Source organism: Pholis gunnellus, assembly GCF_910591455.1.
Source record: "Pholis gunnellus genome assembly, chromosome: 1".
NCBI lineage: Eukaryota > Metazoa > Chordata > Actinopteri > Perciformes > Pholidae > Pholis > Pholis gunnellus.
In genome coordinates this window covers 27,691,647-27,717,486 of record NC_136528.1, presented here as the reverse complement: position 1 = coordinate 27,717,486, position 25,840 = coordinate 27,691,647, and the positions used below count along the sequence as shown (strand labels likewise).

At 40.4% G+C, this 25,840-nt stretch overlaps 1 protein-coding gene across 1 annotated transcript; it reads right to left on the bottom strand.

Annotated features, from left to right (window-relative positions):
* Nucleotides 1-1,946: 1,946 nt before the first annotated feature.
* LOC306697249 (ATP-binding cassette sub-family C member 12-like) lies at nt 1,947-21,533 on the bottom strand (the record flags this gene model as incomplete). The annotated part of the gene is made up of 30 exons (XM_079161047.1): nt 1,947-2,039; nt 2,122-2,286; nt 2,897-3,010; nt 3,608-3,686; nt 3,809-3,968; nt 4,410-4,599; nt 4,824-4,913; nt 5,016-5,205; nt 5,826-5,963; nt 6,133-6,359; nt 7,032-7,214; nt 7,718-7,821; nt 7,940-8,032; nt 10,324-10,374; nt 10,918-11,014; nt 11,434-11,568; nt 11,894-12,097; nt 12,758-12,830; nt 13,429-13,553; nt 13,786-13,857; nt 13,946-14,179; nt 14,638-14,745; nt 14,875-15,023; nt 15,893-16,040; nt 17,530-17,703; nt 19,711-19,947; nt 20,355-20,502; nt 20,753-20,899; nt 21,043-21,194; nt 21,483-21,533. 30 exons carry the CDS (start codon nt 21,531-21,533, stop codon nt 1,947-1,949), a joined length of 4,131 nt encoding a protein of 1,376 aa, XP_079017173.1.
* Nucleotides 21,534-25,840: the final 4,307 nt, after the last annotated feature.

Sequence of the window (25,840 nt, the reverse complement as noted above, 5' to 3'; positions counted from 1 at the left end):
ATTGCAAACATTAACTGTAAATTGGTATTGACAATATTAGAATTAAAATGAGGCTTTGATTCTGTTACAGTTGATGCTGTCGGTTACGCAGATCAATCTGGCAGACTGGCACAGAAACACCCTTTACAAAATCTTCCCAGCAGAATGGTGGTTATATTGGTCGGATTCAAAGACAGACGCGGTAGTGAACTTGAAACAAACTTAAAGCTAGTTTACACAAGTATTCTTGAACACAACATTCTTCCTATTGTGTGTTTATTTTATGAAGTAAAGCTGCCCTTTATGTCTTCATGCGTAAGGATTATTTATCCTTATATGTATATTGTGCAACCCAATCGTTTTCTCTGTGAGTGGAAGGTGTGAGGATGGAGCGATAGAGGGATTAAAAAGGACGGGCCTGACCATAAAAACATAATAACCTCAGATGAAAGGAATGTCATGCTGTAATAGGATTTCACAGCGGAAAACCATCTTCCTCATAAGACACTGCTTGGATTATGACGCCCATATTAAATTTTCTTTTTAAAGATCTTTAGTATCAAAACTTTCTCTCTATGAACTGATCCTTTAGAAAATGCATTGACTTTGCAGAACGATAGAGCATTAGCCACCTTCACCTATTCAATCTGCATTTCCTAATAGCGTCACTAAGAAGATAGCGGGTGTTGGGTCAATTTGGTGTAAAAAAAAAAGTTTATTTAGGATTTTGGATGATGTGCCATTAAGAATACTGTTGCAGTAGTCGATTCTGGAGGTAATGAAGGCGTGCATCAAAGTTTCAGCAGCAGATAAGGAGAGTGATGGGCGGAGACGGGAGGCAGTTCTGGTGATTTGTTTGACGTGGTGTTCAAAGGAGAGTTTGCTGTCAAACATGACTGAGGTTGCGGATGTGTGGGGCAGAGTGGAGTTGTCGATGGTGAGGCAGAAGTTGTGACTGGTTTTAGTGAGGGATTTGGGACCGATGATGATCATGTCAGATTTATCACAGTTGAGTTTGAGGAAGTTGGTTTGCATCCATGATTTAATGTCAGTGAGGCAGTTGGTGAGAGTGGATGGGTAGCAGTGGTAATGGCCTTTGTGGAGATGTAGAGCTGGACATCATCAGCGTAGCAGTGGAAGTGGAGACCATGTTCACGTATGATATTACCAAGAGGGAGCAAGTAGAGGATGAACAGAAGAGGACCAAGCACCGAACCCTGGGGGACGCCTTGAGACAGAGGAGCAGTGGAGGAGGTGCAGTTGTTGATACTGATGAACTGTTGTCTGTTTGTAAAATATGATTTAATCCAGGAGAGAGCAGTTCCGGTGATATTGAGGGAGGATTCGAGGCGGGAGATGGTGTCGACCACAAACACATATTTCACACATATTGTGAAATATGTGTGAAATATGTGTTTCACAATATATTTTACGGTGGCCCTTAGAGTCAAATCAACATTTCACTGACGAGGAATCATTGGCCACAGCGAACCTACATTTTTCTGTTTCAGTCTGACCAAACGTAGTTGTGCTTTCTCTTTTGCTGTTTTGTCCCTCAGTGCCACTGTGCTGTTGCATAGTCCATACATACTCCCCCAGCAGATTGAAACTTCACACAGAGAAGCTTTGCAAAGTTGCAGCAAACAAAGTCAAAGAAAATAAATAAATAATATTTTCTAAATATACATTCAAATCCACTCCCCTAAAAATCCTATGATAAATATTGTCCATGCATTTGTTTCAGCAGACAGTGGAGATAAATACATCCATATTTACACAGTGTGTAAGGTGAAAAACAAAAGTTGTGTCTTTTTCTCCATGAATGTTGGACCCCTTCTCTGCTGCTCAGTCACACTGGATAAAACCAGACTGGTCCAGATTACATATGACAGGACTGATGAATGTGTAAATGAATATTATTATGTTCCAGTTTTTAGTGTGTAGTGGGGCCACAGGGCCTCTGTGGTTCAGGTGTTCACAGTGTTAGCCGCAGCGAGGAGTGAGGAGAACAGAGAGTCTGGTCTCTGCTTCAGCACATCTGGATGGTCAAACTCAGCCACCTGCCGGACAAATCCCTGACTGTTAGTCTAGGTTTAGATGCACGTAAACTTTAACTTTATCTTTTTTTTAAATCTCTCAAACCTCTCCGTTGTCCATGACCAGAATACGATCTGCGTGCATCACAGTGTTGATACGATGGGCGATGGTGAGCATGGTGCAGTCCTGAAAGGCTTCTTTGATGGTGGTCTGGATCAAGGCGTCAGTCTCTGCATCGATGGATGCTGTTGCCTCATCCAAAAGAATGATCTGTTGGAGCAGGGGAAGGACCCAAACGCGGTCACAGATCGCTTCAAGATCAGAATATCAATGAATACAGATGCAAGTAATGAATAAACAAACTCATTCTGCCTGTAGAAAACGACCCCGCGCTTATAAGCAGGACACAGAACACATTAAAAATACAAAATGCAGTTCTTTAAACAGGCAACATGCTACAGAGAGGAAACACTGCTACTTTGGCAGTGATGATAACTGTGTCTTAATTATGCCTCTCGTCCAAGGGGTTTGTTGGAGTTTGATTTATCATAATAGCACCATCAACTATATCTATTTGTTTCAATATATCTAAATGTTTGAAACTCGCATATATGACATCTGCCTATTAAGAACTAGTGTGAATATAGTGTGGTCTGAATAGGTCAACATACATAAAAAAAACATAGGTTTGCCTTCGTACAGTGATCCTGTGTGCAGACAAACTCCATCAGAAGTCTCTACAGCTGTTAAAGCCCACTGACAGCTGATCAGCTAATCAGGACGAAACCATGACAGATATGTGGCGTAGTAATCCAGTGGCTGAAGAAATGGGAAGTGTGTAAATAGCAAGAAATCAGAAGACAGAAATTCATGTACAAACCTTGGAGTTGCGTAGTAGTGCTCTAGCCATACATAGGAGTTGTCTTTCTCCTACAGAGAAGTTTTCTCCATTCTCCAGCACTGTTGCCTGTAGTTTCCCCTCCAGTCTGGAGATCTAAGGAAACAAAACAATACTCATTGAACCACTTTTACGTCTGCTACTACCACCTCTAAGACAAACCTATACTGACTATGATCAAATAAGGATGTAAAACCCCCAAAGTTTGTAAAATAGTCAAAGCTACCAACTAAAACATAAAATTGCTACTTACACATTACTGTATCGGCAATAATATTCGAATGATATCATTGTGTAACACTCACAGGGTGCATTTTTCTACTCTGTGTACTTTTACTTTGATACATTAAGTACACAAAGCTCATAACACTTCAGTGCTTTAACTCAAGTAAGATCTTACATACAGTGACTTTACTTGTGAGTATTTTCACAGTGTGGTATTGCTACTTTTACTTAAGTAAATGATTGAATACTTCTTCCACCAATGCTACGGTTCATAATACATTTGAAAATAAGGGTTCAATAACACCAATACACCACTAAGACAGCTACTATCTGGTCAGATAACATTTCACTTCAAGATATGCGAGAAGAAATCTCTGCACGCTAGCTAAAAATATTTAGTCTGGATAACTGATTACACTCTAATGAAACTGTTAATGTACTGTGCTTCATAATGTCCAGTGAACATACTGAGTCCTTCATGTAGGTCTTCTCCAGCGCCGCCCAGATCTCCTCATCATTGAAGTTATTGAAGGGGTCTAAGTTGTACCTGGAAGAAAGGACATGCGCTATCACAGTTGGCGAGCCAGTGACTAACCCACCACAGTGAGAGCAGTGCGTACCTGTGTGTAAACATAAAGAGCTATGGAGTTAGGGGTTAGCTTAGGTTACCTGACCGTTCCAATGAATAGCACAGGATCCTGGGGAATGATAGACAATTTGCTGCGCAGATCCTGCAGACCAATGGCCGTAATGTCCACGCCATCTATCAGGATGGTCCCTGATGCTGGCTCCACCAGCCTGAACAGAGCCACACCTAGAGAGGACTTCCCTACAGAAACAAAGAACAACAGTAACCCTAATGGTTTACAGAGGCACCTTAGCACCCTAGAGCCATGTCTTTACAAGTTAACACTCTAATCCAAGTAAATTCTTTAATTTACACATTTAAATCCAAAGATGCTGTTGTTAAACTGGGCCATCAACATTTGCATTGTAGAAGATATATTATGATGAATATAGACGATAGGTTTGTGATTTATTGTAATGTATATTTGTTGTTTATGATAGGATGTATTGAAATAAGTAAAATTGTGTGCGTATTTAGGACTGTTCAAGATTAAACTCTGATAATTAATGGTAGTTTCCTTCAATCAATCACTCATAATATGTCTGAGTCATCTTGACATATTCTGAATTGCCCATTTTCACCAAACTCAACCTGCATGAAAAACAAAGTTATGAGTAACAACTGCTGGAGTTAAGGTCTTACCAGAGCCTGTCCTTCCCACAATGCCCAGCTTCTCTCCAGCTCGGATGGAGAAATCGAGTCCGTTCAGGACAATGGGTGTGTTTTCTCGGTACCTCATCTTATAGTCCTGGAAGGTGATGGTTCCGCTCTTCGGCCAATCCTCTGGGACTTGGGCCTCCTTTATTTGCCTGGGGGCCTCAGACGTACAACCCTGGACACAACAAACAACTACTTTAAGGGAGGGGAAAGGTAATGTGTCAGAGAAAACTGTACTTCATAGAAGAGAAACCATTAGCTTTAGAAACTGTTGTCCTTCAGTAGTGTAATGGACAGTTTCAAGAAGATTAGTAAAACATGGATGGATTGTTGGTAGTTGTCACACAGCCTGTGTACATGTGTATCATTTTTCAGAGGCAGAGAAGTTCATAATCTGACCGTGATGTATTCCTGCAGCCGCTCCACCGAGTTGAATCTAGCCTCCACCTCCGTCGCCTCCCTCACTGTATACTGAAGCATGCCTGTTAGCTGGACAACACATCAACATCTTTAAATACACACGTTGCAGTTGCTCTCAATGTCTTTGCAAAAATAAACCAAAGGTTCATTCATTTTCTGTTCCAAACTCACCTGTATGGTGTAGGACAAGGCCAAGCCTTTCAAAGACGGACTGATGAAGTCATTACTGCTGAGGACTACGAACAGAGACACCAACAAGGTCATGGTCGAAGCCATGGAATCCAGGCAGAAGGAGAGCCAACGTGTTCCAGAGTGAAACAATAAATAGTGGTTGGAGTTGATGTCATTCAATGACTTGAACCTACAACGTGATAAAGGACGTGCAAGTTAGTGAACATACATACTGTACCGCCTCACCCCAATGATCCGTAACGCAGCATTTAAAACGCAGACCAGGTTTAGAGACTCTGACTGAAACATCACCTGCTACTTTTGCACTGCATCTAACGATAAAGCAAGGAAACTCTATGAGTGAGTGTCCTTTGCTTATCTCGAGAACTGTTGATTTGATCTACTTCAAGCTTGGCGGGTGTTTTGCTGGGGACCCAAGGGAACGCCGTGTGAAATGTGGTGCGATTTGATCAGTTGGTGACACTGCAACAACAAACTTTATGTTTTGGCGGGAAACTTTGGAGCTGTAAGTGACACAATTCACTACTAACTGAAAGCCAACAATGACCTCATAGGGTAATTTAAAATCAGGTTATAATGCATTCTAACAGTTTTTGCAATGTGTTACTCTAACTCTCTAATGTATTAGAACTATGGGAATTATAATACACTATGATTTCAAAAATGTGCATCAAGATACATTTTCTGCCATTTTAAATTGTGTCCAAATTGTCACCCAGACAAAGCTGCAAACAGCAATATGAGGAGCCACGCAGTAGAGAGTCATGTCGAGGAACTTTGCTATCTTACAGTTGTATGTGTCTGTCTCTTATGTTGTAGGCATGGATGGTGCTGAGGCCCTGCAGGGTAGAGGTGGTGAGAGAGATGCAGGGAGAGCGACTGATGTTCTCCATCCTCTTCATCTGACGGATACTCCTCTGGAAGATACTGCAGATGAATCACAACGGATATATTTAGTATTCCTTTAAAGAACTGTTGTACTGAACCTGCTTTTAAGACATGCAACAATTTAAATGATTGTGAATTGCTATGATCCTATTTTCCAAAAGTACCCATACAAATCATTGTTTTCATGTTTAAACTGGTATCAACTCACAAGAGAATGAGGCCGAACAAAGCTCCAATGAAAACCACAGCTGCCAGCATCGGGGGGAAGACTGCCGAGATGGTGATAATGGTGAAGGTGACCATTAGAGTAAACTGCAAGAAAGGGTCCATGTGGAGGGGAAGGACCGTGTCCACCTCCTCCTGATCTTTGGAGAAGCGGTTGAGAATGCGTCCTGTTGGCGTTGTGTCAAAGAAACTCATGGGACTGGAGAAGATCTGAGAAAGGAAAACAAAAGAAAAGTCATCATGAACGTATATTTATAAGGAGTAGTTAATTGCCTTTGTTCATAAAATGACCAAAATGCATGCCCCTTGTTAACCTCCCATCCCTCCTCTCCATCCCATAGTAGCAGAGTGAGGGCAGGGCCAAAGGGCTTGTTTAGTTGAATATGTTAGTCTAGTCTGTCTAGTTTTGTGCAGGTCAGAGAAAGAATCCGTGGCTCCGACCATGGCTATATAAATATATATCCGTCGTGAAGACGTAGACGTATTTATAATTGTGACTTTTTCTCTTGGTCCCTTCTGTCTGTATACCTTGTCCTTAGGTTATATTTTGCTTTATTTTGACATTTCATTCTTTCCTGTTCTATTTTGTGTTACTCACCTCTGCTCTCGTTTCAGATGCTTCACTTCCTGCCCTTGTGTGTTTTGCCTGACGGATCTCCTGTGTTCCGAACCTTTTTCTGATAAGTAAAGTTAAGTTTCTTTTTTTTTCTTATCCTGCTCTCTGGATCGTGCATTTGAGTCCTGTCTTACCCTGTGGTTCCATCAGTCGTAACAGTAAACTATATGGAAAAGTCTTAACAGATGTTTTAAATGATCGTATATTCAATTCAGTAATTCAGTTTGTTGTATATAGATGGCTGGGGGTCAGCCATCCAACAGTACCTTCTTGAACATGGTGTCGTGGAGTTTGGTGGCTGCATTCAAGGTCACCCAAGTGTAGGAGAAGCATTTGATGACGGCAAGTGTCACCATGACAACCACCATCACCCCATAAATAATTTGGTAGAAGTGCAGGTGAGGGTTTTGTGAGACGTCTCCTTGGTTTGAGGTTGTGTTATTGGATGACTTAAAAAAACAGAAAAGATATGATGTTAGTGGAAACTTAAAAAATGTATCAACAATTCATGCAGATATGTGGAAATAACACATATTGCATCACATATTTAGCACAGTTTACTACAGTTATACAGTTAAGTTCTATCTGTTCTCTATAAGCACACCACCTCTATCGCTGCCAATGTAGACAAAACCAGTTTGGTTCAGCCGTAAACACAGACAGTGAAGTTATGTGAGGTAAAAGAATTTGCACAGCACATGAGGCAATACCAACATCTGTGCACATCTGACCAACTATGTGGAAAAAATGTGTGGCTGTTGGACGGTTGGGTAAAACAGACACTCTTTGAAGAGAGCTATTCACAACCCTCAGATTTTTTATAAAACATGCCTGTTGGAGCATGAAATAATCATTGTTTCCAGCTGTGGAAAGTCACACACACTTACTAAAAACACATTGAAATGAAACCAGGGCTGTATGTATGTATGTATGTGAGAGAGATGGTTCTCACCCCGTCACCCTGCCCCAGCCAGAAGCTGAGCCACCAGTTGCTGAAGGCTGTGGATCCGATCATCAGGACGTAGTTCAGGATGATGAGGAAGCTTACTATGTAGCCTGCAGCACAGTCACATCAAACATCAACCAGGTTGTCCATGTGTGAATTGTGTATCATTGCATATAATCATGATTGCATTTGTGTGTGTGTGTGTGTGTGTGCTGTCGGTGTTCAAACCTCCAGCTGCCTTGCAGTATTGCTGGTAGACTCTCCAGGACACGGCACCTTGTGAGGTGGACTCCTGACTGACCAGCTGATCATCGACAGGTGCTAAAGAGGAAGAAAAGTGAAAACCATTGTAGAAAGGGGAGCGATAAATGTTGAAATACGGGAACCTATCTCCAGGCCATGGTCAAGCCCTACACCCCCGCCCGGCCACTTGGCTCTGCTGCCTCGGGGTGATTGGCTGCCCCGTCGCTCAGAGGTCCCTGCGGCCGATCGACCCGGACACGGCTTTTCTCTGTCCTGGCCCCACAATGGTGGAATGAACTCCCCACTGATGTCGCTGCCCATCTTTCGGCGCAGGCTGAAAACCCACCTCTTCAAGAAGTACTACCCTGAGCCTTCCACTTAGCACTCATGGTACTCGTATTAGCTTGTTGCACTTATTGTATTCACTTGTTTCTGCACTGTACGTTTGCTCTGGTTTATGCTCTTAGATGCTTGTTTAACAAAGTTGATGCACTTATGATTTCTGGTGACTAGTAGTTCTCTTCAGTGGTGGGCCGTCAGGGCCTGCAAAGCCTTCTCTGCTGGCCTAAACAGAATCACAAAGTTATAGCTATTTTATAATTTAATATTTTTTCTTAAATACAGTTAATTTTTCTTATATCTATTATAATTTATAAAAATATTTTTCCCATTATCTTATTTTCTCATTGCACAGCTACTGTGTTCCTCAGTTGCTCTGCTTCCAGTGCAGCTTGTTTTAAGTAGAGCTTTTATCCAATCAGATTTCACCTCTGTGTCTCTAGTAAGAAGAGAAGCCCAGGCCTGCAGACTCACCCAGTGCTTCCATGTGCAGTTTAAGTTGAATGGGGACGATATTGTTGATTCAACCAATCAGATTTACTTTAGTTTGAGATTCATGGCCGCACCAGAGCGGTTTGAAGGCCTAGTTACGTCAGCATTACTGAGTCCAGATGCCTCTCTGCTGCAAGGTGCAGAGTGTGCTGTGATTGGTCAGTGGGCGGGCACGTGACTATGTGCCCGCGAAACATAATGCTTGCTAGCAGAGCTTTGGTTGTAGCAGACAGAGTTCAAGTGGATATATTTGAAAGACATTTTACCTAGCTTTGTTTTTTTAATATGAAATGGCGGAAGGAGGAGAAACGGATTTAGTGGCGGAGTTACTGGGAACACTTTTCTCAAGAAGGACATTTCTGAACAAACTGGACAGTAAGAAACGACCCCACAGCTAGCAGCCCTGACCCAGCCAGGAAAAGCATTTGTATGCAGTGTCGGAGAAGCGTTGCACATGTTATGGCTGTGAATGTGTTTCATTTTAACTGAGCGTCGGTACTTTTGGAGAGACTCGAGTGGATCTACAACTCAACGACCACGTTTGCAGGGAATCAGCTCCACAACCGCGGCCCGCCCTTCGCCGGTCCACAGCCGAAGAGACCACCGAACCGCGGTCGAAGACGACGACCGAACTGCCGCAGAAGACGGACAACCGACGATGAATGGAGAAGGACTTCTTACTGGAACTGATGTACTGGGATTAAACTCTTTGTCAACAAAGAAAGGAGGCTAGACAGCATTTGGTAAGTGAAGTTCGTTTGTTTACCTCTACTGTTCATTTGTCTATCGTGGTGTTTTTATGAATAATATTTGAATGGCTCGTGCTCGTGTGGTGGAATGCGTGGATCCGCTGCAGGTCTGCTGGATTGATTTGTTGCTTTGTTGTCATATGAATATATGCGACTGCTCTTGTGAGTTTGTCATTGTGTTACATTGATTTGGACTATATTGTCCGTTAATGATGCAGCGTCCCGTCATGCTCGTATTCATGTATCTGCTCATTTTATTTCATTTGTCAAATGTTGCAGTGTTATGTGAATATGCGGCTTTTACACAAAACAAATAATAACCCGTAGCTGTGACGTCATAATGAGGTTATTAGAAGTGTCAAACAGCACTGAAGGCCCAGGTATAAAATCCACGGCCCGCCACTGGTTCTCTTGAATACCGATGTTGAATACACTTATTGTAAGTCGCTTTGGATAAAAGCGTCTGATAAATGACTGTAATGTAATGAATAACGGTGCAGATATTCTTTCCTGGAAGGCATTCATAATGTTGCGCTTGTTTATTGTAAACAGAAAAATTGAGAGGAAAACGTGAAAAATTAAGAAAGAGATCTTGAGAGAGAAGCTGTTCAACCATCCAGCCAGCCCTTCTGGCCACTTAACACACGCACCTTTTGTCTTTAACGTGTCTTTAACGTTCCCACATTAAAATGGAACCAAATGAGTCTGACATCCTTGCAGAGACTGGATGTGTTAGATCTGAACTTCACCGACATCAGAGTTATTATTTAATACGTTTTCCAGACTCACATCTTTGGTTAGTTGTCATTTCATCGTCCTTTTCATCCGACATGTCAAATGCTGAAAGAGAGCACAGATGTGGAAGGGAGATATCAATAAAATGACAGAAGAAATATCTGTCATCTCTTTGCTGTTGACCGTAATAAAGACACACATGCCCAAATAAAACAATGTTAAGATATTAACAGTCAGGATTGTAGATTTGTTGCCCTGTCTTCTACTGTTTTACAAAGCTTTGACAAAGTCCATTGTCCTTTATTTTGTTGACCAAGGTCCCTTTGTTACCTCGATGGACCGCTGAGTACCTTTTACCTCCTCCTGGTTATATATTAGCACGAATGGCACTTTGGTCCACAGAGAATTGGGCCAAAAGTAAAGCAGAATTTTCTAGAATATCCCCCTGACTGCTTCTGCTCTCTAAATTGCTTTCAGGCAATAATGTGCCACACTCCCAGTGTCTCTTAGTACTAAACTCTATAATAATCTCCAGCCTTGTTTTCGTTAATTATAAATGATTAAATGATGAATTGCAGCATCTAAAATAATCCCATATCAACTATTTTAGATGATGACACAAACAAACATGTTTTCTTGATTCCATACCTGGGTTCACTAACCCACTGTCGGTGCTTTCTCTTAGCTCAATGTTCCTCAGCTGGGCAGCGTCTTGGGGAGACGCTTCCTCCTCCTCATTTGGAGTCTGAATGAGAAAGTAAAAACGCAGTGATACTGCTGAGTGTGGACAAGTTGATGACAACTCACTTTCACCCTACAGTACACTTACATCTCACTTGTTTATAGTCCTGTTATCTGTTCTTTTGTGCACTTTATTTTATATTTTACTTTATTTTATATTTGTTTGTTCAACATACCATGGCAATAAACGATTCTGATTCTAAAGTAAATGATGAATCGTTAACTTGTGGCCTAGTACAAGACATGTTTCTGCCTCCTAACCTCTGACACATTTGGTTTACAGCTTACGTGTATCGGTTTAAAGTTTTTAAGCTAAAAACCCAATAAAGAACTGGTGTAAGGTTTCGTAGCTATTAAAACATGGAGGAAAGACGTAAAAGCTATATTACACTAGAGTTTCGTACTGTAGATTTCCTGTTTTACCTCGGGCTGTTCCATCTGGTAGTTGCTGATGAGCTGAGCATAGCGTGCATTGGCTTTCATTAGGTCCTGGTGGTTTCCAGCCTCCTGCACCTCGCCATCATCCAAAAGCATAATGTCATCACAGAACTCCAGATACTGACAGACACAAGTGAGGACAACCACGTCAACAAACCATCTCAGCACTGTGGCCAGAGTTCTACCTAACGCAGTCTAAACAGCACGTCTTTAAATATAGGACACTTGGCAGACGCTCTTATCTTGTGGTTTACAATTCACAATAAAAAAACAACTAATGGCTGCAATCAGAAACCACTTCCTGGTGTTTGATTTACTGTTACTTTGGGGTTTACCACAATAGGATGGATCTTCAAATCATTTTGTATGTGTTTTAAACAAGTATGCAAATCAAATTTAGAAATGTAATTCTTAATATTAGGCATTAATATCAAACGGTGTCTACCTGGAGCTGGTGTGTAATCAGTATGATGGATTTTCCCTGGAGCTCTTTCTTAATGCATTCCTCAAAGATGTGTTTCCCCACATGGGCATCGACAGCAGATAGTGGATCGTCGAGGAGGAAGATGTCCTTATTGGAGTAGACAGCTCTGGCCAGACTGATCCTCTGCTTCTGCCCCCCTGACAGATTCAGCCCTCGCTCTCCGATCTGCCAACAAAACAGCAGAAAGCTGATAAGATCCCCGACAACACGTCACGATATGGTACATTATAAAATCAGCTTTTCCCTTTTACTAACTTACAACAATATAGAAGAAATAAAACTAATCACAGTTAAAGATTAAGTCAGAAACATCAGTCAGACTTGGAACTGATCCCAAATTTGGATATGCTAAACTCAAACCTAAATAAATAGGTCTGGTATTTAACTTGTAATTATTTAGTTCTGACTCAGACTTGAACATACCATTTATTTACATCATGTAATACTTTTTTGTAAAATTACTGTACTTTGCACAGTAGATGATTGTTCCCGTCTCACTGAACATCTACTTTTATTTTCAGTTTCATGAATGAATTGCTATAGGAGACAGTGAAAAATAATTGGTAGAGTTTGTAGTAATCTTTTGGGAAATTCAATGCTGTACAAAACAATTGTTCGAAGAAAGAAAAGCGAACTGGGTTATTGATTGTACCAACTAATGTTTACCTTATTCCATCTTTTGTTAATGCTAATGTCTGCAAAGGGTTTCCTACCCCTCATCAGAGGGTGTTAGTGTTAAAAGTTCCACTCAGCTTGTAGGAAATCATTCAAAAGCAAAACAAACATTCAGCTCGGGGAGTTTTGAGTACAGCAGAAAGCCCTCACCTCAGTTTGATCACCATGTGGGAGGATATCCAGGTCAGCTCTGAGACTGCAGACATCCACAACTCTGTTGTATCTGTGGAGGAAGACAATGAGTTACCTCAATGTCAAGAGCCAGTCACGTATAGTGTATTCAACAGAGCCATTTCAAAGATAAGATTTGAAAATTTAATTCAGTTAATTTAACAGTAAAAACAACTTTTGGAATAAAGTGTTTTTATTGCGTCAGTCAGGTCTGCTGCACGTTGACTTTTGCTGCAGTATGTACTTCATTCAAGATAATGATTACAGCACAACTATGGGCCTAACCACCGTCATAAATGCCAGCTGAATGATGTGACACAGCAAATTACTTGACACATATGTGGCTGCATGGAGTGGTTTCCCAACAATAAACCTGTCAGATAACAGAGATGACCTCTTGTTTGACTTCCTTGCCAGATGCGAACTGACAATGATAAGAGGAAATTCTCCATTTATTACATTTGTCTCGTGAGATAACCTCAAAAGAAAAGACCTATCCATGCCTTTTAATGGTCTGTATAACTGCAACGAGGAACAGTGGTCAAATATTAACGTCACAAATGTTATCCAGTTCACGATACCTCCTTTTGTTTCCATATTCAGAAGCTCTGCGGTTACTTATAATGTTTGTGGGTTAAGTGATTATATACTTGGACTTGTCAAGAGGTTCCCCCATCAGGATGTTTTCTTCAACAGTTCCATGAAATATCCAGGCCTGCTGGGAAACGTAGGCAAACGTCCCATCAGCTGTGAGGGAGCCCTGCTGAAGGTGCATCTAAAATATAAAAGTGAGCAGACCACCATGAGGAAACCTGCTCATTACATGGCATCAGTTAGATCTGGTTTGTCAAAATGTAAATAAGGAGCATCATTTTTACATAACTGTAACAGAGTGGTAATAAAATAGTGAAAATCAACGGACGATAAAAATGTCAAACATTATGTCAGGAACTTGCAGTGATTATAAGAGAGAATACATAACAAAAAAGACAAAAGGAGGAGCCAACCTGTTCCAAAATGCTGGAAATCAGTGACGTCTTTCCACTCCCCACGTTTCCACAGATTCCAAGCAGGTTGCCCTTCAGGAGATAACACAGAGAGAGTTTAGGTTTAACCTTTAACCCTTTCTAGATCACCTTATTTATTCTCACCAGTCGTAAAACACACCTTAGGCAGTGTGAAGGAGATGTTTCTCAGGGTTGGCAACGTTTCAGACTTCCCATTCTGGCTCGTCTCCTCCATTTTGTGTCCCTTCTCCCCATTAACTGAAATGATGGGTGGAGAGTCTGGCTGGTTGGCTGGTTTGTTCCAGGAAAGTGAAGCATTTTTCATCACTACAGCTGAATCACTGTCTGTTCTCTGGATCAGGTAGGGCTCTGGATTCTGGATAAGCAATATTTTCTGAAATAGCCGAACATTACATTTATAAGCTTTTTCTTTAACTGTAAAGATGAGATTCTAAGTGTGAACTTGTTCCACAACAGCAACAAACACAATGAAAGCTGGCTATGAAGTTGTAGCAAAGAAGATAGCTCCAATAACAATGAAAATGGAAAAACAATGACGTAATAATACAAATTTTCATATTTAGAGATTAAAGGCATTAAAGGCATGTTAAAACTCCATACAAGCTATTATTTATATTTGAAATGAATAAAGTAAAATATAAGAACCATATCGTTAGTCTGCAGATTATGAGCTTTGGTGGGGGAGGCCATATTTACAAATCATTATCATCAGAAGGCACAACATTGCAGTTGATATGGCTGGATGACATCACAGCAAGATGACTTTATGTAAGATCAGAGTAATAATGAATACCGTTGCCAGCTGAGCAGGACAAAAAGAGAGGAGTTTACCTTCAGTCGCTTTAGTGAAACAGCAGCCTCAGCCAGGACCTTCGCAGACATGGGCATGATAGCCAAGCAGAACCTCAGTGAGTTGAAGATGGCGATGGTGGTGAAGGCCTGTTCATAAAAAAGAATGGTGTTCACACTGTACAACACTGACATTTTTTTTTTCAGTACACCATAGCCATGTAAATCACACAGTGGGCATGATGGCAAGGGTTGTACTGCATGTGCTGCAGTACTCACATCAGTTGTGTTGAGCTTCAAGCTCAACGAAGTGTGTATGATGAAGGTGAGAATGGTGGCCAGGGTGGGGATGATGCTGGTGATGCTGGTATTGGCGTTCTGGACGTAACTGACCTTCCGCAGTTCTTTCTTCTCATTTTTCCGGAAGCCTAAGAGAGACAGCATCACTTGTTTGGGGAACAGTTTCAGTTTTTACTCTACTTCTATTAGCTGACACCAAAAGAGCATGGACTGGTGGAGGCAAGAAAACATGGGAGCTCAACCCTAGATTCCTGTTTTGCATAAATAAGCAGCTCGTTCTATATAAGTTGAAGGTGGAGAGTATGCGGCAGCCTTATTTCAGCCTGTAGTGCCTCTGTTTAATACTAAACAAGATCCAGATTGCTGTAAAAGGTGCACACAATTTCCCTTGAACTTTGCTGTTTTGCTCAATGGAATGTGCACGTGACTTTCAAGATTGGGTTTGTGTTCATACAAAGGGACTGTATAAATGATAAACACGATGTTTGTTCTTCAAGAAATATCTGTTTAGTTGGTTTCCTGTTTTATTTAGAATGTCCCTGTCTCTTGTGTCCTGTGTTCACTTCACTACCTACATTTGTATGTTTTCCCGCCTGTGTGATTGTCTCCCTGATTGAATCCTCCTGTGTCTAATCATCTGCACCTCCACAGTGTCTCAGTGTCGGTTCGTCTATTGTGCTACCTGCTCTGCTCTCTGTTTTGATCTACAATGATTCCTGGGATGATCCCTGCTCTTCTCTGCTGTGTTCCCTGCCGTGTTCCCTGTTAAGTAGTTTTGCTTTCTTGGACTTTTTGTGACACATTTTTTGACTCCCCAGCTCTGCAAGTTTAGTTTCAAACATTTTCTTAACAATTAAAGTCACCATTATTCATCCCTCTGTTTCCCCGTGTCTCTCTGTGTTTGGGTCAATCCCCTGCTACCATTTCTGCCTTTAACCCTGACAAGAAAAATTAAAACCATGTTTGACGGAATGACAAAGTCTGTCTAACTTCATACCTGTGATCTTATTTTCAAAGGAATCTTCCCAGGCGTACATCTTGATGAGCTTGATACTGTTGAGAATCTCATTCATTGTGCGAACACGGCTGTCTGTTATCAATATGGTTTTCCATTTGAATTTGTTGATGAGATTGGCCAGGCCAAACTGAAAGCAGAAAAAACAATATTAATCTTTGTGTTGTGGGAGAAAAATGTATTTGTGTAAATCAATTGTATCCATAATTTGAAATGTATCCATGTATATTCACAGAGACTTGTATAAAGTAATGCACAATGCTATTGTGAAGTTAGTTGGCTCCGGACAGCTCGGTTTAGTTGTATACTTTGTGATGCAAATACATCTGAGTGAACTGAAGAAAATCCAATCTCTTGCATTTTGTGGGTGTTCGTTGCTGAGTTCCTAATAGTGAGATCCTGTGGTGTCTCACCACGAGTCAGATAGATAACAGTTACTGAGCCACCTGTTAGGTGTTGAGTTTTAACAGAAGTCATAAAGTCAAAGAAGCTGAGCATCATCATCGACGTTGGAAAACCCCCACAACAGTGTCAATTAAAAACAAGCCGCAAAGAGGAAAATAAAGATATGTTAGTGTGGTCCACGTTGATGGCTGAATTAGTTAGAATGAATTAATTGGAAAGCTTTAATTATTTGCCAACTACTAGATAATTAAAATGCATTTCTTTTAATAACCTTTGATTATTGCAGTACCTCTTTTTAGCTCTCATTGTGATGTCGCTCGATAAAATCTGAATCCTTTTATTTTATGAAAATAGATCTACTAACTGTTTGTGCGGTTTCCAACATACAGACCCAGTGGTGGGCCGTCAGGGCCTGCAAATCCTTCTCTGCTGGCCTAAACAGAATCACAGTTATAGCTATTTTATAATTTAATATTTTTTCTTAAATACACTACATGTATCATAATTTATAAAAACATGTTTTCCATTATCTTATTTTATCATTGCACAGCTACTGTCTTCCTCAGTTGCTTTGCTTCCAGTGCAGCTTGTTTTAAGTAGAGCTTTTATCCAATCAGATTTCACCTCTGTGTCTCTAGGTAAGAAGAGAGGCCCCAGGCCTGCAGACTCACCAGTGAATCCATGTGCAGGTTCAGTGAATGGGGATGATATTGTTGATTGACATAGTCTTCAACCAATCAGACCTTTAGTTTGACATGTTGGGTGTATTCTTTGACGTGCCAGAGCCTGCTAGCTGGCCTACAACTACGGCAGCATTACGTGCAGCTCAGTTTGCAGGAGCAGCTCTGCAGTGAGGTGCAGCATGTGCTGTGATTGGTCAGTGGGCGAGCACATGACTATTGTGAAATGAAACTTAAAATAGCCATCAGAGGCTTAGTCGGAGTACTAGGAGTTGAAATTGAAAGATATGGAAGAAATTATGAAATGTTTTGCATTTTGCTTGGTATTTTGCAAATGCACTAGCAATATTCAAATGTATTGTTTGGTTTGTAAGCCTCGTACCTAACGGTGTAATACGAATACGTGTATTATTAAACACGTAGAAACAAATAATCATAGCTGTGGCGCCATCATGAGGTTATTAGGTGGTGTTTCAGCTGCAAGACAGCACTGAAGGCCCAGGTATAAAATGCACAGCATGCCACTGTACAGACCTGTACTGGAATGAAGATGAGGTAGGTGCAGACTCCAGTCAGTGCGGTGTAGCCCAGAATGTAGCAGGCATAGACAATACAGGCAATAAAGAGCACTGGGGTGGACAGCACGAAGCTCCCAAACAATACTGCCTCGAATAATTTGTGGCCATCGTTGGTCAAAACACCAATCATCTGGATGGGAGAGAAGGAGAGAAAGACTGTAATCTACATTTGCCAAGAATGCTTTGCCAAGGCAAGTTGCTTGAACGAATGGTGAGAACAAATAAATTCCACAGGATGTTTATGACAAAGAAGTGTGGCCTTGTAAAACAGGATCAAAAACAAAGTTGTGCAGGAAACAAGAACAAATATAGCCACAAGAGGCCATTCTAGGTTCCAGGGGACTGGGTATTTGGCTTCACAAAGTTGAGCTAAGTCAATTCAACTGGTTTAATCTTGTTTAAAGACAATGTGAGACCAATCACACAGTTGTCATTTTTTTTTTTTCAACAGCTTAATCAAAAATATCCAGCAAGGTTGGGGATGTTTGGACAAACTGTCATTGATTTATGGCCAAATTTGCCCCATGCACATGTTAAGAACTAGTCCCGACCCCTATTAAGTTATTTTGAAATAGTTTCACACACTTGGTTTAACATTGTCATGAAACATATCCTGCAAGTTTTGTATTGATTGGATGAACAGTTTCTGATTTATAGTTCAATTTGGGTTGTGCCACACTCATCTATTGTATTGGAAGCACCACCTAGTGAAAGGTATGTTTCAGCTACTCTTGTTGATATACTTTGGAAGCCCATTCCCGCCAGAAAAAAAAAAAAGAAAAGTTAACGAAAAAGAAAAAAGAAATCCACCCAAATAAAAAAAAAAATTTCTATTCTTTATACTCCAGAGCTGCTTCTTGCTTAAAATTCTATTCAAGGGTGCGTTTGCTCAGTACAATCCATGTGAAACATCAAGCAATTGAAGTATTTCATCTGTTGTAAAGCCACGTTTAAAGAAGTCTTCAATGTACTCACAATCCATGTATATGTCAAATGTAGGGTAACCTATGAAGAGCTGCTTCTATGACTGTTGAGTTAAAGTACTTTTTATCTCATAATTTCGACTATATATAGCAACTGCAAACATCCAGTGTTATGGTTACAGATGGATGCACCAAAAGTGCATTTTTCTGCCAAAAAAAAAAAGAATCAGTTATTTTTTTCTTTTTTTCAGCCAACAAAAACAAATTGAAATCTTTTTTTTTTTTTTTGCTGCGGGAATGGGCTTCCATAACATACCCTGCAAGATGATTGGCCAAACAATTGTTGAGTTAGGTATATTAATGTGGTGAGGCAGGCTCGAAGTTCATTGGTCAATATCTAGAAAGCTTTATAAGATATATATATATATATATATATATATATATATAGATATATAAGGTTTTGATTATTTTGTTTAACTTGGTCCAATAATGATACAAGAATTTGGTAGCAATCAGATCTACATTTAAGGAGGAGATGACAAAAATGTATGTTTCAAAAATTCCTATTGGAGAAAAATGTAGGGGCGAACTTTCAAATGTGTCAAATATCAAGTGAATCTGACTGGATGGTGAAAGGTTGTGGACTTCCCAAAATGTTTTTTTTGTGTGTTGGTACATTCTAGCGCCATCCTTTGGCCGATTGAAGTCAGATTTCTTGCAAAGCACATGCACATCATGTCCAGTTATTGGGCCAAGTTTCTATTTCTTGCTATTTCCAGCTCACAGGGAATCCTTTCGGAGCTAGAAGCCCTAAAATGCAATAATACAGACTAAAATGTTTGATAAAAATAAATATATATATATATATATATATATATATATATATATATATTCAAGAAGGGAATTATGCAGTTGTCCACTCCAACTAGATGTGCACTTGATGTTTGTCCACATTAAAAATAACCACACCATCAACATTTTATTCCTGCCTTCACTTCAGCTGCTGAGGAAGACTGCTAGCTTTCTTTGACCTGGACTGACCCCAGTCTACATGTTGAACTCTACAAATCTAAAACAGACATGAGGTATATTGAAAATATATTTTCTTGACACTACTTTCTACAGTTTACCAAGAGTAAGAAGATCTCTCAAACGATGGGCAAAGCGATTTTGGTGTACGAGATGGCTTTCCTAGAGAAGAGCAGGCACCCTACCTCTCCCATTGAAATGCCGCTGTGCACCCGCAGAGAGATGACTTTCTGAAAGGCCACTGAAGAGAAGGCTCCCTTCAGTCTGACTGCAGTGCGCAGATTCAACGCCCACAACAAGGATATCAGGAAGGCTTTGGAGAACTCAGAGGCGAACAAAGTGAAGGACAGACCAACACCGTAGAATACTGTGGACTTCTCTGGGTGCTCATTATATTTCAGGATCTCATAGACCAGAACAGCCTGACAGGACAGAGAAGTTTGTAACACACAAAAGAGCATAACATATTAAACAACCTTTACATTTGTGTCATAAAACCTTTGTGCCGTCACTCATAAAGCCTTTAATTGCATTTCTTGACAATTTTTCTGCATAATGAGAACTTTTACTTTTCATGCTTTAAAAGTAAATGTAGCTGATTATATCTGCGTTTTTTAAATAAGTACAATTTTGAACGCAGTTCTTTTACTTGTAGTGAAGTATTTTACAGTGGTATACAGTGGCACTTTTACTTAAAAAAAGATCTGAATTCTTCTTCAAGCACATTTACAGTGAATGTGATAATAGGAAATGCTTCAGAAAAGACTCCTGGATCTGGTATCCAATAGAGGAAGCACTGGTACTGATATTCAGCTTCAAATGTAATTACCGGGCCCAGAAACGCTGCCACCATGGCAAGGACACCAACAGCGACAGAGAGAATCAGCCTGGTTCTTTGAAAGCGAAGGATTACTCGGACCAGAGAAGCCTTCTCCAGGCCCACCTTTGCCACCTCTTCCTCCCAAAGTCTGTGGAGTCTGTGCACAAAACACAAAATTAGCCTTATTCAAGTAAAACAGTGACACACACACACGTTACCTCATAATTAATCATTTCCTAGCATTTTCATGAGTCATTTTCCAGATACGAATTTTAGCAGCTATGGCTTGCCATGTGTCATGTCCATAAATACCTATAAATCTATAAATATACTGTCCTGTATTTCATTGCATCAAATGACATGTAGAGAAATGTGGGGGAGCCCATGAATCAACAAGAGTGTCAAACCTTTCTCCGCTGGTGTCGGCTACATCCAAAGGAGACAGGTTGAGAGAGCTCATGTCCAGCTTATTCTTGAACAAGGCCCACATCATGGGGGTCATCCAAACAAAGGTTGCAAAGGACAAGAAACCTGCATTGTCCAGAGGGTGAGACCTAGACATGGAAACATCACCCAATATGCAATGAGGGCCGGTACAGTACAGTACCTGTCTGCTAACATTTTACCTTACATTTATTTATCAAATGAAATATAACAGCATCAAAACAAGACAAATGATGTCAGCAATGACACTAACTGAGATGAGGACCAGCGGAAGGGTTTGAGGGTCTGAAGGCTCTGGCTGTATTTTCCAAACAGGGTAGGGTAGGATCTTTCTCTGTTGTCCAAATCAGTATGTTCTGAACTGGAGGCCACAGATCCAGTTCTCCGTTGGAAAACATCTTCCTGCTGAAGAGTCATAAACACAAAGAGACAGAGAGAGAGAATCAGACAGAAAGACAGAGTGGACAGAGTAAGAGACAGAGATGGTGAGGAGAAGGAGAGACAGAGAGAGAGAGAGAGAGACTAACTAAAGTCAATAACTAAAGAGTCTCAAAAAGTGGATCAAACAAGTTTGCATCAAAAACACAGGATGCAGGAGAAACAATAGAAGAGGAAAATATCTCAGGCAGTGAAAGCCACATGTGAAGAGGCCGGGAGCGTACTGGTGGAAGCTGTTGTTTGTTCTAAACTTACAAAAGAGACTCCTCGACTGTTGTTCCTCTCCAGAGAAAAGTCTTTCTTCATTTTGTCCTGTAGGGAAACAAACATGCAGCGTCACTATTTCACTCGCCAACAAGAGATTTTAAGTATGAACATTGCTTTGAGCCTAATAACCAAATACTTTTAACAGCATCAACATGGAGGGTGTAACCATTTCTCATTCTGCTGTGTAACAGTGTAACGACACTATTGTGTGTTTGAAGCTTACTCATCACTCATTTCAACACAATCATCAGCTTCATGTATTATAACTGTGATGACAAGTCGCAAGGCATTACAACTGTGATCAAAATACTTTATTTGGTCAAATATCACAAATGTACCCGCATTGCATGAAAGGTTATAAAGTCCAATTAAAAACAAAAAGTAAGATTGTAATGATTTCAATAAGGCTCAGGCAGAGGCATGCAGAATATCAAACCTGTAAATATACATTTTATATGTATACCACCCATATTGTGTTGAGACATTATCCCATTATATTTAAACTTTGCATTATTTCATTTCTTAGATTCCACTTTTTTACATGCATCGTACGTAACATCTGAAAATACAATGTGTTAATGAATTACAGGAATCCTATGTGCCTCCATTCACACTGTGTCAAAGTTCCAACAGCCAAATTAAATGAGGGTGTAGGAAACGAGTGAATGAGTCCATGTGACCCTTGTTGCCGTACAGTTAAATACACAAAGACACTCCTCTGGAGTATTTCTGATCAGGTGTATCATCAATGTGTGTTATAATTTATAATGAGCACGGTACACCTAAAACCAACAACATCTCCGTCTTCAAAACAACCCGTCATACAAACTAGTATCTATTTGTAAAGAGGACTTTTTGCAACCTCAAGCATGAAAGACCATTTAAACATATAGAGTAGTCCTCTCAGACATCTGACTGGACACAATCAAGGCTTCGTGGGTGATTCCGAAACTTTAGTGCATGTAAATAAAAAAATGGATTAAATTAGCTAAACTTGAATTAAACTCAAAAACATCAGGTGCTATCTTAAATAAAGTTAGCTGACCAAAACCTAAATTAATATAATTGAACTAAAATACAAAATGTACAACAAACTAAAGAAGCAAAACGGATCAAAACATTTTAAAACTGAGTTGAGTGAAACTCTAAAGAAGTAAAATGAAGCAGTACCTCTGTGTGGAGGACAAGGATGACTCGCTGCAGTGTGTTGATACTGACTCTAAAGCTCACACTGGAGCAACATTTTACTCTGCATTACATAAGTCACTTTGACAGAGATCAAAGGTTGGAGTGTTCAGAGGTAACTATCCCTCCTCCCTCCAACACCACTGTAGTAAATGCAAGCACGTGGAGGAAACAAAATGTTTACTCACTCACCTCGTCATTGTAGCTAAAGTCTGTTATGAGTCTGTATCAGAGAGGGGAAAAGTTTCTAATTGCGCTGTCGTTTGATCAGAGTGCTCAGTGGAATGCAGGAGGAGTTGATGGGACACTGATTTGTTGATGGCTCGCACTAAAAGACAGTCTAACAGGCAGACTGAAGAGGATTGACACCTACCATCATCTGGATAGGTCACTAGTTAATTTAGTGCGGTAACCTTGGTGGGCGAGACCAGAAACTTTTACTGAATGGCGGACAGAATAATTAAGGTGTTGAAACCCCAGATTTCGTTGTAGCCAGTCGTCAGTCAGGGCCATATCGAAACATTAACATATATTACATTACATTACATTACAGTCATTTAGCAGACGCTTTTATCCAAAGCGACTTACAATAAGCTGTTTTTGCAAATTGTTAGCAACTCTATGTTGTAGCAAGCTAGTGAATGTCAACATCAACGTGTCAAGATAAGTCACCTGAGATGAGGTGAAACACGGACATCGGACCTCCATCTCTGTTGAACTGTACAATGAGACAACATGTCAGTGAGTTTCATAACAAACAATAATCAAACAATTTGTAAGAAATTCTATCATCCAAATATTTATATTACCATAATATACATTCAGAATCAATGGTCAATCTAATTGAGTAAAATAAAAGAAAGCAGCTGTTTTGTGAGATCACATTCCTCAGATAACGAGCTGTAATAATCAACATAAGTATTACACAGAAATCTCACTTTCAAGGTCCTACAGGTCTCAGGACGAGTTGGTGTAATAGATTAAACAGCGGAGCATGCATGTGTGGACGTGTTTTTAAGCACAGTTGGTGTGCTGCCGGACTGTGAACTCAGCATATTCATATCACATGTTATTCGCTGTTTGGCTAAATGGTTTTTCAATCTTTAATCTGATGGTTGCTGGTTTTTGGCCCTACGTTATTTGGTTGCCATGGTTTCTCAGGCATCAATATGATAGGAAACACAATTACTATTGCACAGAAGAACAGAAAACACATTGAACCTCTTAGGCCACACCATCCTGACCGCGGAATGGGTGCCATGGTGAAGGAAATCTGCCTTCCATCGCGTGGGAAGCTACTTAGGTGCTCGATGCGTTGTAAGCTAATTTTCTACAAAATACAAAAAAAAAATGGAACTCTCTTGTGTACCATGCTGAACTAATAAAATGACATATTATAATTTCTTTGCTTTTTTACCACTGACTGTTACTTTAAGAATCCGGAGATCTACAGATCAATGATGCTACTTTGTTTATTCTGGCAAATCCCTGCTGTGATATATCATTCTGCATTGTATTGTAATTCCTCAAATAACAACTTAATAAAATATAAATATGTATTGTTGCAGTTCTCTTACATTCCCTAATGTCAGTTAAATTCAATTAAATGTATTTAATGTAGAGGGCAAGCTCATCATGTCATTATGTTTTTATGAGAATTATAATTTAATATCGTATTTGAGATACAAAATGTTCTGAAACATTTATACTGATTGTATTTAACCAATTCTTTGAGTGAAGGAACTAAATCTGGAGTCTTATATTCAGACTTGTTCGATAATATTCCCACTTTTCAAGATTAATCAAGATTAATAAGGCTAAACATACTAAGGGTCTATCAGCACTGGCGCCCCCCAGGGATGTGTGCTCTCCACTGCTCTTCTCCCTCTACACCAACGACTGCACCTCAGAGGACCCGTCTGTTAGACTCCTGAAGTTCGCAGACGACACAGCGGTCATCGGCCTCATCAGGGTCGGTGATGAGTCTGCGTACAGACGGGAGGTTGAACAGCTGGTCCTCTGGTGTGGTCAGAACAACCTGGAGCTAAACAAGCTCAGAACTGTGGAGATGACAGTGGAGCGTTTTCAAACTCCTCCGTTTTCGGTACTCCAAAACTCCGGCGTGTAAACGTAGCAAAACATATCGTCACCTTCCTAAAATAATGGCCTATGTCATTTTTTGACAAAAATGATTTTGTTGCCTAAATCATCGCCTCATGATGCTGACCACCTCTGGTAAAATTGCCTACATCCTCAGTTGAACAGATCATGCGATTGTACCCCTGCAGTATAACGGCCTATGTCAAGAGTGACTTTTAGGAAGGTGGCAATATGCGTTTTCAAATGAAACGGAGTAGTGTGGACATGACCTGAGAGCGGGGGACCTGGTGGACTGGAGCTGGTGGATGGGGTCAAGACGGTCCCATTGTCTTTCAAAGCGATAGTAAAACTTGTTCAGCTCATTTGCCAGAAGGAGGTCATTGATGGACATACATACATACATACAGATGTCTATATACTGTGTGTAGGATTTATATTGACAGTGACAGATGATATGTACATTTAAAAAAACCTAATTCTGCATTAAAATGGTAAAAATCTAATCTATAATGGTAGCATTATATATTTTGGTGTTAGAGTGATATGGAGTGTATGACTGCAGGAAGAAACTGTTCTCGAGTCTGACTGTTTTGGTGTACAGTGTTCTGCAGCGCCACCCACAGAGGAGAAGCTGTAACCGGTTGTGTCCAGGGTGTGAAGGGTCTGCAGTGATGTTTTCTGCCCATTTCCTTACTCTGGAGGTGTATAACTCTTGAATAGAGGGCCGGCTGTCACCAATGATTTTCTCTGCAGTCCTCATCTGTGCGTTGTAGTCTGTTGCTGTCTTGTTTGGTTGTTGATCCAAACAACACAGCGATGGATGTGCAGAGAACAGACTGGATGAATACAGGGTTGAGTTGTATCATCCTAATAGTGTCTATGTTGGAAATCCTGAAGTCCTGGGAGATGTTGGGAACTTTCACAATTCACAAAGTATAGTGATGGTCCAGGGCGCTGGATGTGATTTTCCCCACCCTCAATAAAAAAAAGAAACTCTGGTGCCATCATGTGTCCCAGTGTCAGATGACAGCTGAAGCACTGGTTAATAACAGCAGGTAAAG